Genomic DNA, 18,469 nt, shown 5'->3' on the forward strand with positions numbered 1-18,469 from the left:
CCCTTCGCAAGCTGTTAGAATTTTGCAGCAGGAATTGTTGCTAGGTTTCTACGAGGAATTTCATGTACAACGTAGAACAAACCTGTCATGCAGCAATTAAGTTACTACTTCAGTCGTATACTTTTATATTATTAAGACCGAATTAAACCTTCTAGGTAATGGGCCTCCTACCCTTGCATTTACTGCAACGTCTGGTCCATAGCTTTGTTTAATTCACTCACAGGAAAATCAATACAGATTCAGACAACTGTGCTACATTGTAAGGCTGATGCATGTTACCCAAATGTAGCTTGAGCTGGTCAATCAGAGATAATGTGATGTGTTTTGAAAGTCCTATCACATCCTTTCAAGGACAGGAGAAATTGTTATAATTGATGTGTTGGATGCGCAAACAATTAAACTAGCCTTTAAGAATTGCACTTTTTTTGTTTAGAGTGATATGCCTTTTTTCTCTAAAACCAAACTGCAAGATACCCCACATTTTACTTTATATAGGACATAGGAAAGCTTGGAATTTTTGCTTAATATTTTTTCTTTGAGGTGGTAAAAGAGCTTTTCTTAAACAAAACTTAGGCCTTGAGAAATTTATCACAGTGGCATGAAAGTGTCAGTTGGGATGCTGTCCTAGATATCTTAACTTCGGTAAATGTGTTATAACAATTGTGATATAATAAATTTGCAAGTTACTGGAGTCCTGCAGTAACTAACATGACTAAATCAATGTTCTTTACAAGTAGAATCTTTATCAAACAAGCGAAACTTTCTAGTTTTTCTTAATGCTTGTGTTTTACCTCTTCATGAAAAATGTCTGGACTGTGCCACCTGAAGCCTCCTTTCATTAGCTTCACTCCTGTCTCTGGCTACTGGGAAGACAAACGAGCCAAGAAAGACAAGAAATCCTTAATTTTATTGAGTATTATAAGTACTTTTTTCATTATCAGACACCTAACTTTTTCCCATTCTATGTTTTGTCAGTAGAGCTTTTGTCATATTCTATTAGTTATTAGTTTGTCGATTAGGCTTATTTTATAATGAGGGCCCAATTGTTCTTTGCAGTGTCATGGACATTGTAGATATCACAATATTTAACTTTTACTGCAATTCTGAGCAGGATTGTGTCTGTCAGATCAACCAAAGATTTCTCCTGGAAATTAAATCTTTCAAAAAATATTAGTTTCATGTAATTACTCAGGAAGAGAGAAAGTAAAATCCAACATAGTTCAGTGTTGTGTGACTACCTTGTGTGTGGATTTCAGCTCAGTACTAGGATGTTTGATTCCAGACTGCGGTGCTTCTGTGAGGAGTTTCAGTGCTCTATTCCATGTCCTTGTAGTTTTCTGAGCGCTCTAGTGTCCTCTTATCTCCTGAAAGACATGCTGACGATGTTGATTAGCATCTTTAAATTGGCCCTGTGCACTCATATCTGTGTGTGTCCTGTCTAGGGTGTAGTCCCGTCTTGCACATTGCTTCTGCAACAGGACCCAGGCTGCCATGAGGAAGCAGCTTTGTGGATGTTGTTGGACTGCCTATACCACCTTTTTATTGCCCATCTGACTTGGAACAACCTTTGCATCATATATATTGCCTTTCATGATGCGTCATCTCCAGGCCCTGTGAAATAAAACGGTCACATAAATGAGACGGGTACAGATACACAAATTAAAACCATAAATTACACAGAGAGCCAGCATCTAAAAGTTAAGTTTTAAGATGGGACCTGGAAGTGCTGACTTGTGAGATCTAATATGTGCCGAGAGCAACACCGCAGCCTCCCAGTGTTCGGAGTCTCGCATGGGAAACTGACAGAAAGCCAGAGTCCGAAGAGCACTGAGGCCGTGTAGGTGTGCATGAGCTGAACAGGTCACTGATGTAGTCAGAAGGTGAGCCGATTCAAGCCCTTCAAGGTGAGCACCCTGTGTTTAACGGAGCAGTGGCACTGTGGCTAAGGACCTGCGCCTGTGGCTGGAAGGTTGCTGGTTCAAATCCCGCGGCCAGCAGGGGAATCCTACTCCGTTGGGCCCCTGAGCAAGGCCCTTAACCCCAGCTGCGCCTGGGGCGCTGTACAATGGCTGACTCTGTGCTCTGACCCCAAGCTTCTCTCCCTGTCTGTGTATCTCATGGAGAACAAGCTGGGGTATGCGAAAAGATAAATTCCTAATGCAAGAAATTGTATATGGCTAATAAAGTGATCAGTCTTTTTGATGTCCTTCTGAGCCTTTTTTAACCATGAAAAGTAGGTTTTTGCAATTAATTTCTGTGGCAAAAAACTGTGTGGGAAGTTCGACGCCTGCCTGTTTCAGTTAGTTTTTGAAAGCACTGTTTTTTCAGAACTGAAAAACAGGTGACACCCGCTCGTGTATAAACAGTCATATCTCCTGTACTCTTTGGAGTTGACCACTGAGGTCTTGCAAAAAAAAAAAACCACCTTTTCTAACACTGGCAATTTTCACCCACATCCGAGCTCTGTGGCAACTCATTTGTTGAATTGACAGCAGTGGTCTGGGATAAACGGCTGCAAGGGGTGTCTCTGCCCGTTAGCGCGTTGCGCAGTCCTTCTTGAGGCCCGCCGTGCAGCATGGCTGCTTTTGACCTGGATTCCCTGCAAAACTGGGGCAGAAAGGTTTGTCTGTATTCCCTGAGTGCGAGTGTATTCAGGTGCTCGACTCTGCTTGACTGCTCAGAATTGGTAAACTTCCATGTTTCATCTGGTTGAAGGTTTTAAAGATATGTTGAAAAGTAGCTCAAAGTTGGCTCGCTATGTAAATTACGCTGCACCTTTTCGTCTTTCCAGCAACCACGTTAGTGCATGTAAGTTGTGTTGACCTGCATTTAAATATAATCTGACTAAACACCAAAGAGGAAGCAGAAACTGACAGTGCATCACGGCACTGAGGGTTGTAAACTTTATTTAACCTCATTGTAGGATCCATCTTAAGATAGTCTGGAAAGGTACTTTTCTTCTAAGAGGCTTTGACAAAATGGTTTTTATTTCGTTCTGTATGAATGCATACTTGCGGCAGAACACTTCAGGTTATGTAAGTTAATGTTACAATTTTTATATATTACTATAGCTTTTTTTAAATTCTATTTTCAGCATTTTAAAATTAGAATAATACTGGGTTTGTGAATTTCAACAGTTATTTTTTGTGTGTAATTTCAATGCACTCATTTTCTTTGTTAGGAATATAAAATTGTGTACCTGTAGCAGCCTGGACTGAGGCATTGTCGTAATAGTACAGGCTTACTTGGTGTAAATAAAGTAACAAAATCATTGACATCTGTTGCTTAGTTGCAGAGTTTTTTTGCTCAGAACCACAAAGCTGTGGGATGGACTGAATTCCTTCACGGTGATTTTTTTTTTCCACTCTGTCGGGATTCTGTTCAGTTTCCCAGTTGCTGTGCTGTAGCATGCTGTTCACAAGTCCGCACCTGTGCAATTCCTTGGGTTGGGAGAGTCCTAGACGATGACACCGTGTCCGTCTGGCATAAATGTGACTGCTTCGGCACGTGATTTTGACTCTGAAGGTGTGAGGAGCGCAAGAGCTGAACAGACAGAATCATATGTCAGAGATCTGTGTCTTGTACAGAAAGGTGTACGACATCGTTTTGTTTTTTAAGTGAGGTTTGGCGTTGCTTCTTTCTTCTTCTTTGTTCCTTTTAGTATAGAGAGAAAGAAAACCTCGAAAGAAATGGCGTTAATGCTGGTACTCTGAATTTTCTAGAATGAGCACAGAACTGGTAGAAGTGGGGTTAACTCATTTGTGGTCACTGCTGTCTTCCTCTCGAGGCCTCCAGCTGGGGAAGTCCAATCAGAAGCGTGGCCAATTACTCTTGTGCGTTACTCTGCTTGTCCATTGAACGAAATGACTTTGCTAGTGTTTGAAATAACCTTGTGTGGCATGTATGGGGAAAAACTGAGTTGAAAAATGGAAGATGCATCTATGGGAGAGAGACAAGACATTTAAATACACGTGTCATTCTTCCTCTTCTCATTTGGCAGTTTTTCGTTCGTGGGGCGTAGGGGGAATGAGCTTTATGTACAGTACCCCTGCGCGGTGCTTTGTGTCTTCTTGGGGGATATCGGCCTTATTCTGTCCCTCTCCTTGCTCTTGTTTCAGGGCCGTTTAAATGCTGGCGTCATGGGCTCCTCGCGGGCGGCGCAAGTGCTGAAGTAAACCGGAGACTTCGGACCCTGCAACCAGTTCCCCAGTCTCTCCGTCTGATCGCTCGCAGCGGGGGGCCGCCATGGCAGGCTTCAAGCGGGGGTACGATGGGAAGATCGCCGGGCTGTACGACCTGGATAAAACGCTGGGCCGCGGCCACTTCGCCGTGGTCAAGCTGGCCCGCCACGTCTTCACCGGAGAGAAGGTGGCCGTGAAGGTCATAGACAAGACCAAGCTGGACACGGTGGCCACGGGCCACCTCTTCCAGGAGGTGCGCTGCATGAAGCTGGTGCAGCACCCCAACATCGTGCGGCTCTACGAGGTCATCGACACGCAGACCAAGCTCTACCTGATCCTGGAGCTGGGCGACGGCGGCGACATGTTCGACTACATCATGAAACACGAGGAGGGGCTCAGCGAGGAGGTGGCCAAGAAGTACTTTGCTCAGATCGTCCACGCCATCTCTTACTGCCACCGGCTGCACGTGGTGCACAGGGACCTGAAGCCCGAAAACGTGGTCTTCTTTGAGAAACAGGGGCTGGTCAAGCTCACGGACTTCGGCTTCAGTAACAAGTTTCAACCCGGCAAAAAGCTGACCACCAGCTGTGGCTCGCTGGCGTACTCCGCCCCCGAGATCCTGCTGGGGGACGAGTACGACGCTCCGGCGGTTGGTAAGTGCCTCGTTGAAGACCTTTGAGTGGGTGAATCGAACCCCTGTGTTTCTGTGTCCTTTTTCCTTCATTTTCTCTTTTGCATCTTGCTCACGGCACCCTCGCTTCAGCGCGTGGAAGATATTTCTTATAGGCCTGTCCGTTGCTCAGACACTGAATCTTTATGACCTGCAATTCTCTAGCTCAGGGCAAGAGGCCTTTTAGGTTAGGTAGGGTTGGTTTGCAGTCTTTTTTTTAAAACGGCTCATGCTTGCATTTTAAAGCAAACAGCTGTCAACTGGATAGACTTCATTTGTTATGCGCTTAGGTTTAGGAAGAAAGAGTTGCACCCCTTGGCATTTCCTTTGGTTAGGGGCTGACAGTGGACCGCGGCTGGAGGTGTTCCAGTAAGCGTTCGTCTGCCTAGAAAGGTCAAAGGGTGCAGAGCTCATTATCAGTCTCGTTCATGAGCACTGAGTCCGCTAAACTAATATGAAGAAAAGGCTCAGGTCAAATAAATGCTGGTTGTGTTAATGCATGTTGCGTGGGTAGTTAAGGGAATGGAAAGCATGTTTCTGTTGTGAGACCTGCGAGTACTTGCGGTAAGTAAAGGAAATTGAGCTGACATGCACCTGAGCAGTTGATTTGTGGAGGTTTTTGATTACTGTTTTTTTTGCCGGCAAAAAAAACAAAACAAAAAGTTATTTTGTGTTGCTGCTCTAGTTTTAGAATGAAGCAGCCTGGCAGCTTTTCTTACAATTATACACAACTTCAGAACTTTTATATAAAAATAAAGTCACTCAAGGTGAAGTGGATTTTCTTAACATCAGCTGCTGGTAACCTGTTTGTGAGCGCGCATGCTATAAACAAGGACTTTATAACACGTGCTGGTTAGATGAATAATACAGAATGGAAAGGGATATTTCCACTTTTTGCTCTTAAAAGTGAATATCCACTATGTATTTTATAGTATAAAATAGTGTTTTTGTTTGAGGATGTACTTGCTGCAAATGTGGCTCACAGTAACACTGTCCTTTTATTTTTAGTGCCCTTGTGTACTACTGGAGATCTCATGAGTGAGGGCAGACTCATTGCTCTTTTTAGTTAATTCTCAGAAAAGATCACTCTTTTGTGTTCAGTGTCGTGTGTTTCGAGCATCGCTGAGTGTTGGTTGGGACTGAGTGTAGTGGCACCCTGTGTTGCTCATAATGACAGGCTTCATCAGGGTGGACTGCTCTTGAAGTTTGTAATTGTCTGTGAGCGAGCGTGATGTAATCTGAGTGTCTTTTAGACAGAAGTGTCAGGAAGTGAGAGGTCTAAAATGGTCATCCTCTAAAACAGGCTGATGGCAGATTTTGCTTTTTGAACACCTTTAATATATTATAAAATTTACTGACCTTTGTTTTTCTAAGAGTTTGTAGATGCCAAAGATTTCCAGAACCCCAGTGTGTTACAGATACTTTTTTAGTAGTATGTATTTGAGAAGCTTTGCATATCAAATTACAAATGTTAGTTCAGACTGTTCTTTTTTTTAATTGCCTGATATTTGCTTCAGCCCGACCGCGCGCTGGAGAGAATAAGGAAGCTCTTTGACTTTGACTGACTTTGCAGGCCTGCTGACCTCACTGTCAAGACCGTCCGTCTACCTGCTGATCACAGTCAGCTAGTGACGCGACCCAGACTCGAACCCGCGACGCTTGGGCTGCAGGGCTCAGCCAGAGCTCAGACGACCTCCCCTCAAGCAGCCCCAGATAGTAGGGATTTAAATAAGTGCACTTTGTGTCATGGAACCTTGGAAGTCCACAGAAGTAGCAGACTATAGTCCTCAAATTCTGTTTGCTGGGGCTTCGATGAAGATGGTGATGGAGCACAAGATCTGTTCTTCAGCTGCTGGAAACCCCGGAGTCAGGGTTCAGCTTAGCACCAACCCACAGGACTCATGGAAGCAGATTCATCTTTTGCACAATACCTAAAATCAGTAAATAGTGCCGTGAATATTTTAACCAGGGCACCCAGTATTTGTTTTTGACAAGCTTAAGATATCCAGGGCCAGCAAGTTATGATTTGCAGTGAAAGTCATCATGACATTTTTTTTATTTTTAGACTAATAGCTTAATCCCCCACCTTCTAAAAATAAATTTTATTTTACGGTAGCTCATTATAAACAGTTCCACTTGCTTAAAATTATATTGACAGTTTTATGCTCTGGGAGGATGCACTTATTCATTTTCCAGTAGTTCTTCATTAAAACCCTGTTACTGCTATTTTTTTTTATTTCCGTATGTAGTCAGGCAGACTCTAAGGAGGTGTTTTTCTAGCTCTTGAATGGAGTGATTGGTGTTCGATTCATCAGACAACATTCTTTGGGTCTTGCAAACTAGTTAATTGTGACACCTGGGCTGTGGTGGAATAGTGGTGTTTAGAGAAATGTGTGTACTTCAGCTATGTGGTAAATGAATGAGAGCTATCTATGGAATTAAAACAATTCTGGGTTTCCTTGTTAAAGACATCCACTCACGTCAGAAGTGCTGTAAGGGCTCTGAGTTGACTATGCGTGAGACAGAGTGGGCAAGAATGTTTTGCAGGGCTTGTCAGGAACACAATCTCTGGAATTTGTATAAGGTGCTGCTGTTACTTCCTCAGGTATTTGTCTTCCAACATAGTACATTTTACACCCTGAAGGAGGTTTTGCAATAAATGTGTACATACCAACAGTGAAGGAAGGGCGGTGTCATGTGTTGTGTTGGCAGGTAACTAACTGGCTGTGTGATGAAACATCAGGAAAAGATGTGACTTCTAGGGCTTGGCTCTTACCATAAATGGAGACTTGATCTCTGGTATGAATACTGAGGTGAACGTATCTGATGTACATACAGTTAGTGCTGTTCCTTTAATACACAATTCTAAAAAGTAAGATATATTCTTGAATTGCAGTTCTAAGTGACTGCTGTGTGAAAATGGACGTTTTTTATATTATTTACTTATGTGAAATGATGGCCACTTCAACCTCACAAAAAACTCTGCATCATTTCTTTTCTATCTTGTGTATTCCTCTGCAACAGCTGTTTGAGATTCAGAGCTTTTTGACTTACGTTTTGCCAAATGCTCTGCCTACAGTCCTGTTGTTTTATGTGACTGATGAAGGTATTCAATAGGTAATTTGTACTTATTTGTACATCATCCCTTATCGCTCCCCTTTGACAGAACAGCATTAAAATTTGTTTTAAAACAAATTTCTCCATTGAGCTCTTTTTTTCTTACATTAGCAGTGCTGTTTTATTGCAGAGGATATCCTGTTAGGATATCATTTTGTGGCTCTCGCAAGGACAGTACAATGTCCAGGATGTCAAGATGGGCTGAATAAGACTATTGTCTTTAAAACATTCACATTCACCTTCATTGTACGATGGAAATACACAACGGGACAGAAAGGCTGGAAGGGCTGCTTCTCGTTGCCTGGGCAGCTGGACCGCTTGCGTTTGTGGGGTTCACTTCCGCTGAACACGAGGTCATGGGAAATGGAGGGAAGATACCGATGGCGGAAGAGACTCCTCAGTGCCCCCCAGACCCACCGCGCCACCCGTGCTCCCGTCTGCAAATCCAGCTGTTGGCTCTTCTGCTGGATGGATGTAGGAATCGTCCCCATTCGCCAACGGCTGCTGTGTCAGTCAGAGTTCAACCTGCGCCCTACAGACAGGCTGTTCTTTGCAGCCGTACTTCAGTACAGAGGGATCAGTTGAGATGCGTCTTGGTAATCTTGGAACCACAATGCAACTTTATACATCGCACATTATTTTCAGTGTGTTATAGTTCATCTGCAGTTGCTCCGGCTCCCCCTCGATCCTGTTTTGGATATTATTAGAAAATAATTAAATGAGTTTGGGGACAGGACAGGGGGCTCAGAACTGTATCTTCTCTTGTTCTTAAACATTTGCACTCCTCGTTTCAGAGATTTCACCACAGTGTGTATTCTAAAACGTGCTTCAGTTTATTGCAGATATCTTCTAATCACATAATCGAATTGTCTGACACTTGCTGAGATTAGAGCCCTCCAAACGGGCCAGTGAGAACACGTTTTGACATTGTTCACACTTCTAACGCTTGTTAGAGCTCCAGGCCTGTGCATGCACCTGGAGTGGAGAATTCCTCTGATTCCTCTGACCCTGGCTAACATGTATACTGTCACGTATGGCACAGCCTTGCTGCATACCGACATGTCTCTCGCTGGGCCAGTTTTCATGCACGGTGAGCCAGGGACAGCCCGTCAGGATTCATTGCCTTCATACACTCCTGAAAAGGAGGATCAGAAGAGAAGAACCCTTTTCAAACAAAACAAAAACTTGGTTTGGGGGGCTGGGTTAAAAAGGCCTTTGGTATTTTGGTCGGAAGCATATGTGATTTTAAAGAGCTTTCCTGCTGTGGTCTGCTCTTCTCCCGTAGACAACTCAAGGCTCAGATCCTGCTGGAAGTGACATTTCTGTGTTGTATGAATATTGTAAATAAACATTTATTAACAGTGTATGACTTAGACTCTTTCAGAGTCAATCAGTTTCAACTGCCTGTCCTATCCTATTAAATAACAGGATACTCTTACTCTGCCTTACCTGAAGAGGGTGCCGGCAATTACTGTTAAGAGTTCCAGAAAAAGAGATGCACACTCATTGCAGAATAGTCTTTTTCTGTGTTATCATTCTTATCTGTTATCCTTTACATCATTTGTTGTGCTTGGATTTGCACTGTATTTGCCCAACATGAAGCAGCTGCTGTTTAATCATGAAGCCTTCATTTCACTCTAAAGTTGCAGTCATGCCGTATGTTTTTTCCTTCCTTATTTTTTTAAGCTTTTAATTTTATTCTGTTTATTTTAATTGAAAAGCTCTGTAGTGTGCAGAAGTTGCAGATTTAATTGTGTGTGCGCAGGAGGACCGAACGGAATCTGGCTTTTTTAGATCCAGCTACTCTGACTCTGCCTTTTCAGCTGTTTTTAGCTTTTCGGCTTGTTTTGGGAAAAGGCCAGCACTGTAGTATTACTTTCTTCCTTAATGTTGTACATAGAAATGTGCTGAACTAGTTACTGCTGGAAACTTCATTTGGTATCTGGACTCCAAAACCTTTAAAAATGTAGAATTGTTTGACCAACAACCAGACATACTCCTGCCAGGTGAAATCTCTAATGAAGTCTTAAGTTTTAAGAAGAGCAAATGGTCCTTTTTTCACTGGAAACCACCAGCATTTGGCAAACACTTTGGCAACACTGTCAACACAAACGTCATTTATATAACCCTGAAATATTTATTAATGACTTAACGCACACAACCGAAATGCAGTAGCCAACTCCAGTGTGGGAGTGTCGTGGTTATCCACTTTCATTCCATCACCAGGTAGTGACCTGGTTTAATGACTTAAGTGGATAAGAAGTCCAATCACCTGTGTTTGCCAAATCGTCATCAGGTGTTAATGCAGAAACCTGGCACTCAGGGGCTGACATTGCCTGATCCTGTATTACATTGATGTTACCAATAGCGCCAAAGCTTGTGGGACATACCAACAGCATTACTCTGCTCTCCTCCCCCCTGAGAGCCGGGGTGTGGTGAGACTCTGGCTGCTGTCGCATCATCCAGGAGGGGCTGCACACTGGTGGTGGTGGAGGGGGTCCCCATTACCTGTAAAGCGCTTTGAGTGGAGTGTCCAGAAAAGCGCTATGTAATTGTACGGAATTATTGGTATGATTATTTTTAACAGTAGAGCTGCTTCTTGATATGAAAGCACCAGAAAAATTAATCAATTTTTCTTCAGAATGCTTCAGAACAAAGCACAATGTACATCTGAAATCTTATCCATTGTTCGACGTTCTCAATAACACAGTGACATGGTTTATATAAACACATTTGTCATGCGTTCCAAATTAATACTCTGAACCCTGAAAGTTATTTTCTCCTGCAAATGGTGAGCAGGCAAGCATCAATTTCTAGCCCCGTTTCAGCATTCCCTGGCATTACCTATAATGTTATAGTGATTATCTGCTCATGCAAGAGCCCCTGTCACAGTTCGACTTGGAAAAGTGCACACTTGGCTGAAGAAGCATTTCTTTTCTTGGTGCACACAACAGGACATCTGAGGAGAAGTAATTTCAGTTAATACAACTGGCACACAGACAAAGCCATAATCTATCTGTTTTCCACATGCCATTTTGACAGCTCTGCTTTCTCCCTGTACTAGAAAGAGATAAGAAAATAAATAAGCTGTTACAGGCTCTTGGTTGCGAGAATAAGACCACCAGTCAGTACAGAAACCTTTGTGTGCTTTTACGGCAGCAAAAAATTGCAACTTTCTAATCTGGAGCAAAGGTCAGATTAAAAAGAAATAAAACATTTCTCCAGTCTGAAATGAATGGAATTATTTTAATATTTGTTAAGAAATAAGAAACTAGCCTTGTGTTGTAGTACTAGACAGCTTAGTGGTAACCTCCAGACAGGTTAAATGCAGGTTTGCCTACAAGATTGACTTGTCTTATTGTGGATATCTGTCTTGACTCTCTGCTGTTGTCCTCTTATGATGGCCAGTGTTTCATTTTCAGTGTTTCAATTTTTTTCCCTATTATCTCTCAGTAAAGCCATTACAAAGGCATAATATATCTTAAAGCAGTTATTATCTTTACTTCAAAATAGTAAAGTTCTTATGAATTTCGATATTGGTAAATATGCTGTCAGATAGTTTGCCACCACCTAGAACATTGTCAGTGTAGTCCACTGTATGCACCACTTCATTTTGGACTTTTGCAAACAGTCAAAATTGTCCTTGCAATTCTCTTTAGTTGCTCATAACATTTAGGTTTGCTAAAATTTAGATCCGTACCTACACTTAATTGATTAATTGATAACAGGAACATACTTTTCATTTCATGCAACAGTATCATTATTATTCATTTAAGCTTTTATAGATGGAACACATTAGGTTTTCAGTGAGCAAACTGACTTGAGCTCCAGGTGAATTTATGAAATTATCACGTTCATGGTTAAAAAACAGCTGAACAGGAAGATGAGAAGAAGTGAGTACTGGACAGATTTCTACTGCACAGTTACTTGGTTACAGAGCATTTAGGTTGATCGTGATCGTAATTTTAAAAGAATATAGCTTTGTCCATGTCTTAGACTGGACTGTTGAATCAAACTAAACAAATTCTCTGGTCAAACACTGAAATGACCCCAAACGCGTCAGGTTCATATTGTTTAAATATGTTCTTACTGTACATTGCTGTTGGATGTTTTCATGGAAGGTATTCAAAAAATAGTGATGCTAGTAAGCCTTGTTTCAAAGGAAGACAAAAACTGTGTCGATAGAGTATTGAAAGATGGGTTATAACTGTAATTGATAATCACATCATGTTTCTTCCAGAATGGGTTATCACTGGAATAAGAAAGAAAAATAAATTGTCATTGTATTGTTTCTTCTTTGAACACTATAAGATTAGTCTTTAGTTCACAGAGCAAAAAATATCAATGTTTCATACATAGCTATGCTATAAATATTCCAAATTTTATTCTGAATGGGCTGCTGTTATTTATACCTTTGTTTATTACAGAAGTAGTGACGCAGTTTTGTTGCTATGGTGACAAACGTTATGTAAGGAAGTTGTATACACTGCTGGTGAACTGTCCTTAGTGACTGGGAGTCAGGGGAAAAATGAATAACAACATTTGCTTTTATATTGTAGTCTGCACTTTTTATCAAATGTTAGACATGGATTTATCAAACTGTACCATATAAGAGGTTTAATTTCTTTACAAACCCTGAATTCACTTTTCTCTGTCCATTCTGAAGTGCTGGCCTCAAGAAACGTACCCTTCATATTTCTGTTGCTTAGATATTTTTCATCCAGCATGAAATAAGGTTAATTTTAAGTGAGTCGCACGCTGGTGCACTTGGTGACTCTACTGTTGTACTGTACAGCAGCAAAGTTGCCAAGTGACAAATCCCAGAAACACTAATTAACCCACTGCTGAGATACATATGCTGTTGCACAGCGGAATGGAACAGCTCTTCCTGGCACAAGTTTTCCCCCCAGTGGATGGGAGAGATTTCGTCCCTACCTTCCACAATTCATGATTTGTTCTTTTCATATGATGTTTGCCTCGCTACTGAAATAGGAGTCCTTATTTAGAGCACTGTCTTTTAATTTAGTATCAGAACAAAATGCAGGCTGTCAGCAGGATTATCGAGGAAGAGAAAGCAGTGTTCTGTGTGGCAATAGAAGCTTAACTGTGCTTGCTGTTCTCATAAAGCCTAATGATACCTCTGTGTTACACAGTGCTGTTCAGAGATCAGACGCCTCAGCCAACGAATAGATTTCAGGATAACCTCTGGCCAGATTTTCTAAGCCCACTGTGAATGACCGTTGTAACTGTGTGTGAACTCCAGACGCCCTCTGTTTTCGTTCTAATTCTTGCCCCACATTTCTTGTCGCCCCACGTCTGAGGCTTCCTCTGACCCGGCTTTGTGTAAGCTGCCATGATGCCCCTTCAGCACTTGATGAGATTACCTGTTGAGTCGTCAGCAGAGCAGGGCACGCGTTTGGTATTGAAAGCTGCAGCCCTCAGAGGACAGGGCTTCTGATGATTCCCCGTCTATTAAACACAGCTTCCTGTAGAATTGTTTTCAAGTTAATTCTGGCAGGAGGTCACCATAGTAAGAAACTGGAATTGACTCCAGTTTTACTTACAGAATTTCTGTAATTATCCCATTCGTAGTTAAAAGCAGGGAGATGAGTCAGTGAATCCTGGACAGATTGCTACTGCACGGTCACTTGGTTATTTAAAATACTGAAAACATCAGAATCTGAACAATCTCATTGCAATCTACGCATGCTGATACCCGTGTGTGGTATGATATTTTTCGCAATGCCTGCTGGGTTTTAGCCCTGAAGAGAGGTTGCTGTATAATTCTTGTAGTGTTTACAGTCATAGACCTGGTACAAGATCTGCCACAGGTAATCTGATACCCAGTGGAGATTATTGAGGGTCATTTTTATGGAGACAAGCTGTACTGGTAAAACAAGATTTTTCACTGTTTTTAAAAAGTGCCACTTCAATGTCCCCTTAATTTTCAACCCATGTATTTTTCTCTCACCAAAGAGAAGATTATCTCAGTGACTTTAGGGAGGAAAATGTATCCTGAAATGACACACATGAGCAGACAATCAAGAGCCTGGAGCCCTCTGGATTATTTTAATCTAGTGCATGGGAAAAGGAATGGGCCCAGCCTTCAGATGAAATCTCTTCTTGGCATCACAGCCATTTCATGAGCCACTGCTTGCCACTGCAGTGTCACCCTACAGTATTAATCCCTCTCTGAGTCTCGTACCTCACAAATGTGTCTCGTTACAGCACTTGGAATATTTACTCATATGCGGTTGGCATCTGCCAGCTGTTTGCAGACATGCCATTTGCTGTAAGGAACTGCTCTTTGTCCTGTCTGGCAGCATTAGGGAGGTTAATAGTTTTTCCTACAGAAAATGAAAGGTTGGATCCTTGTTGCTATGCTACGGTTACTCTAAAAATAGTGCATGAGTTGTGCCATTGCTTGTCTAGTTATAAGTAATAATTCAAGTCATTACAAAGAAGTAGTTACAGTTCAAACAAATTCTGCTTATAGAAGCTACATATAAAATTGCTTAAAGATTATGATGGAGTCGTATAAGAAATAAGAAAGTTGTGAGATGATTAAGCTACTTTAATGAAGTGTAACATTCCTGCAAGTATAATGTAATAATCTGAGCTGATTTAAAAATATATTAAGGGACTAGATCTCTACAGTATGAAATTGGAAAAGACACCAAAAGGCTAAAAAATAGAAAAGGTTTTCCTCATCTCATATTGTTCTTAAAATGATGTACAATTGGTTTGCTGGTAATTATTAAATAAAATAACAGCAGGCCATCTAATACTCTTTTATTTCTTTTTAACTCAGCAGGAAATTCCAAAAGCAAGTGCAGTTGAAACAGCAGTTTTAATAGAGCTGGGTCCTTAGAGATCCTCTTTTACTGCATCGAAGGAAGAGTGCACCATATGTCCAGTGCTGTGATCTGGCATGTAGCTAGATCAGGCCAGGAGTATTTCATTTTACCTTTTTGGTTTGGCACGCTGCACGTGTCCCATCACGTTTCTGCAACATTTCTTTACATTTAAAATTTAATAAGATATCCTTTATGCATTTGAAAGCACCTTATTTCCCCCTGGTTTATGTTAGTGGTAAAAAGCTTTAAAAATGTCACCACGTTCTTTGAAAGCTTCGCCAGCAAACACTATTTCCATGCAGATATAGATCTTTTAAATCGGGGTGGTCCATTGACTCTGCATAGGGACTCTGTCGTTTCCAGCCAGGCGTGCATGTTTCCCCAGTGCCAGAAACAGGAAGAGGTAAACATCAGTTGCTGGAATCAGTCAATGCACAGGGATTCGCAGTGAGCCAGGGGAAATGCATGATGCACTGAGTGAGGCAAAACCTTCTGTCAATTGAAAATCAAGTCTTGGCAGCTGTGGAATTATACTCCTGATGTCTTCCAAAACTGAAATGTCAGTAAAGCAGCTCAGTCTCATTATGCTGAAGGTAGAAAATAAAATGGCTTGACTTTTTTCATAGGCTTGACAAATGGGCTGATGTCTTAGCAATTGAGAGAAACAAAATTGTTTGTTTTGTGCTTCAGAAAATGATTGGAGAATGAAAAAGCAGGGCTATCTGAGGATAAACATTAGCCCTGTGCTGAATCATTAGGCTAGGAGCACTGTGATATTTGTGCTCGAGTGGTCGTTTTTTCATATTTGTGAGGTTTCTGTTAATTTAAATGCTTAATAACTTCAGGGAGGGAGCTTATATAATTTCTGGAAATTCTGAAAAAAATATAGCTTTTAAGTGACAGCTTTGCTGTCTTTTAAAACAAAGAAACGAGAAAATCTGCCTGCAGTGTTTCTTTGTGGAAAACGTCAATAGAATTTGTCCATTAGGGACATCTTAGGACATTAGCGTTTCATTTCGCCCTTTGCTTTAATCTTGAGTATTTTAAACTGCTAATTTATGGAATTTCATATAGTTGTCAAGAGTGTTGAAAAGCAGGGGTAATTTATCTTAAAGTGGGTGTGGGGTATTGTGGGAGATCTCTGATGAGAACTATAGTGTGAACAAGCTGTTTGATGGGGATGCTGGACTTTGGATGATCTGATGATCATGATGACTTGATGTGTGAAAGCCTGTATGAGCTGGTCTCTGGTAGAAACAGCAGTGTCCACAGCGCACCCAGTGTGTGGGGTTACACATTGAGCAGCTTGAGCATTGGGCGGCTTGTACTGCGCAGTTTTAATTCTGACAGGGATGGAACAAGTTCACCTCTAAAACTGTAGCTCATTCTAACCTCCATTTTCAGAATTGGTATCTGGAAAGATGAAGACTTGATTCAGAATCCTTGTGTGTGTATTGTTCCACAAGTCTCAGTCAGCCACGTGTATTTAATGTGGGTATAGTTAGAGACGAGATTGGTGAGTAAAGGTGTCTTTTTAAGAGCTCTCCCTCTCAAAATCTGAGTCTATGTACCTGAAAGGAATAAGCATTTTTACAAACCTGACTAAATATACTCAGTTATCAAGTTCCTACAGACAGCTAAGTCCCAGACTTAATTTGTTGGCAGCTGTGAAGGCTTTATTTAGTGAAATTAAGCTGATTATGGATTAGGATATATCTTTTTTTCTTCAGGGTGTCGGCATCGAGAGAATTGCTAAAAGAAAGTAACGAGGCGGTGCACACTCCAAGAAGAGCCTGGATTTAACTTTTCAAAGCTTTGACAGCGTGCAAAGCTACTCTTCCTCTTGGCTGCTCACCAGTTAAATCACCATGGTGTGAGTGGTTTGAGGAATAGTTGGTCATAAAGCAAGCATGTTGTTTTTCAGTCTCGATTATCTTTGCAGGGATCAGATCGATGTTCTCAACTAGTTAAGTTACATTCCTTCGTCTTTCTTTGTTGGAGCTAGTTTTAGAATTGGTAGTTCTGGTTTAGAAATCTTAAGATTATACAAAAGTGGAAGTTACTGCTTGTAGACATTTGTAGTTTAGATTATTTAGGGAACCATTTGGTCAAAGTGGTCTAACCATTTGTTTTTGTCATCAGCCGAACTGCACACTACTGATGTATATGGCAAAACTCTGATCAAATGCTGTACAAAACATGTTTGTGCTTCAGTGGCACTAAGTGTCCCTTAAACCTTTTATGCTGAGCCTGTACAGTGCCATGATGTGACCCTTCTTTGTGGCTGTGCTGTGCTCAGCTTGATAATTAATAATTGCTTACACTTATAAGCAATTACACTTACACTTTTCTGGACACTCCACTCAAAGCACTTTACAGGTATTGGGGACTCCCCTCCAGCACCACCAGTGTGCAGCCCCACCTGGATGATGCGACGGCAGCCATAGTGTGCCAGAACGCTCCCTACACACCAGCTCTCAGTGGGGACGAGACCGGAGTAATGAAGCCAATTCATAGATGGGGATTATTAGGAGGCCATGATTGATAAGGGCCAATGGGAAATTTGGCCAGGATGCCAGGGTTACACCCCTACTTTTTTCGAGAAACGCCCTGGGATTTTTAATGACCACAGAGAGTCAGGACCTTGGTTTTACGTCTCATCGAAGGACGGCAGCTGTTTACAGTATAGTGTCCCCATCACTATACTGGGGCATTAGGATCCACACAGACTGCAGGGTGAGCGCCCCCTGCTGGTCCCACTAACACTTCTTCCAGCAGCAACCTCCAGGAGCTGACCAGGCTCACACCTGCTGAGCTTCAGTGGGTTGCCCGTTGTGAGTTGCAGAGTGATATGGCTGCTTGATGAACTGACCATGTCAGTTTGGTTCGAGAATCAAATCTTTTCCCCCAGTTTCTCATTTTAAACTACATTTCAGAATCTTTTGCTGGATTTTGTGTAGTTATCATTTTCACTCCTTTGTGTTATTTGAACATACAGTGCTTGGCAGGGACAAAATTATTACGGTATTTTTTTAACCTTTCCAAACAAACAAGAAACTCTAGCATTACCTTTTATTTTCTGTTTCAAATGCACTTCCATTTACAGTTAGGTTTTTTTAAAAGACGACTTTTGGAAACGAGATTGTAATAAAAAAAATGTCATGTGGGCCATCTGATAGAAATTCCCCACCAAAACAATGTTTAAAGCCCTTAACATTTTATTTTGCAAAGTTTTAGCCAACAAAGTCACAGTGGTGTGGCCAATCAGCCTCATTTAAACCACTCTGTAGCTTTTGACCCCGGGTCCTGCTTCATCTTGATGCATGTCTGTGGGCAATCACAGCAGTTTTTGAACTTGGCTTCCCTTAAGATTGGTTACACCTGTATTCTATATTTGCTCTTAACCCTTGTTATAACCTTTCAGAATCAGACTTGTGGATGTCAGAGATAGTAGCCTGATGCTGTTTTATTGCTCAGGAGATGTTGTACCAGTGGATTTCTCTAGTCTTGTACTGTGGCCTACCTGGGGAAAACACCCAGAAAAAAACCAGAAGAACTTCTCAGACTTCTAATCATACTTATTGTTCATACCAGTACATGATCAACACCTAAAGATTAAATCTCTTTATTCTGAGTAAACCTTT

The 18,469-nt window shown here is 41.6% G+C and overlaps 1 protein-coding gene across 1 annotated transcript in view; it reads left to right on the top strand.

The window, feature by feature from the left end:
* Nucleotides 1–4,125: 4,125 nt before the first annotated feature.
* Nucleotides 4,126–18,469, top strand: part of snrka (SNF related kinase a) — a 40,256-nt gene continuing 25,912 nt past the window's right edge. The window contains exon 1 of the mRNA XM_088928579.1: nt 4,126–4,834. Within this exon, the coding sequence (XP_088784705.1) occupies nt 4,246–4,834 (589 nt within the window). The 5' untranslated portion in view covers nt 4,126–4,245. The remainder of the gene's footprint in view (nt 4,835–18,469) is intronic.

Source organism: Atractosteus spatula, chromosome 12 (genome assembly GCF_055471065.1).
Source record: "Atractosteus spatula isolate fAtrSpa1 chromosome 12, fAtrSpa1.hap1, whole genome shotgun sequence".
In the NCBI taxonomy this organism is placed as follows: domain Eukaryota; kingdom Metazoa; phylum Chordata; class Actinopteri; order Semionotiformes; family Lepisosteidae; genus Atractosteus; species Atractosteus spatula.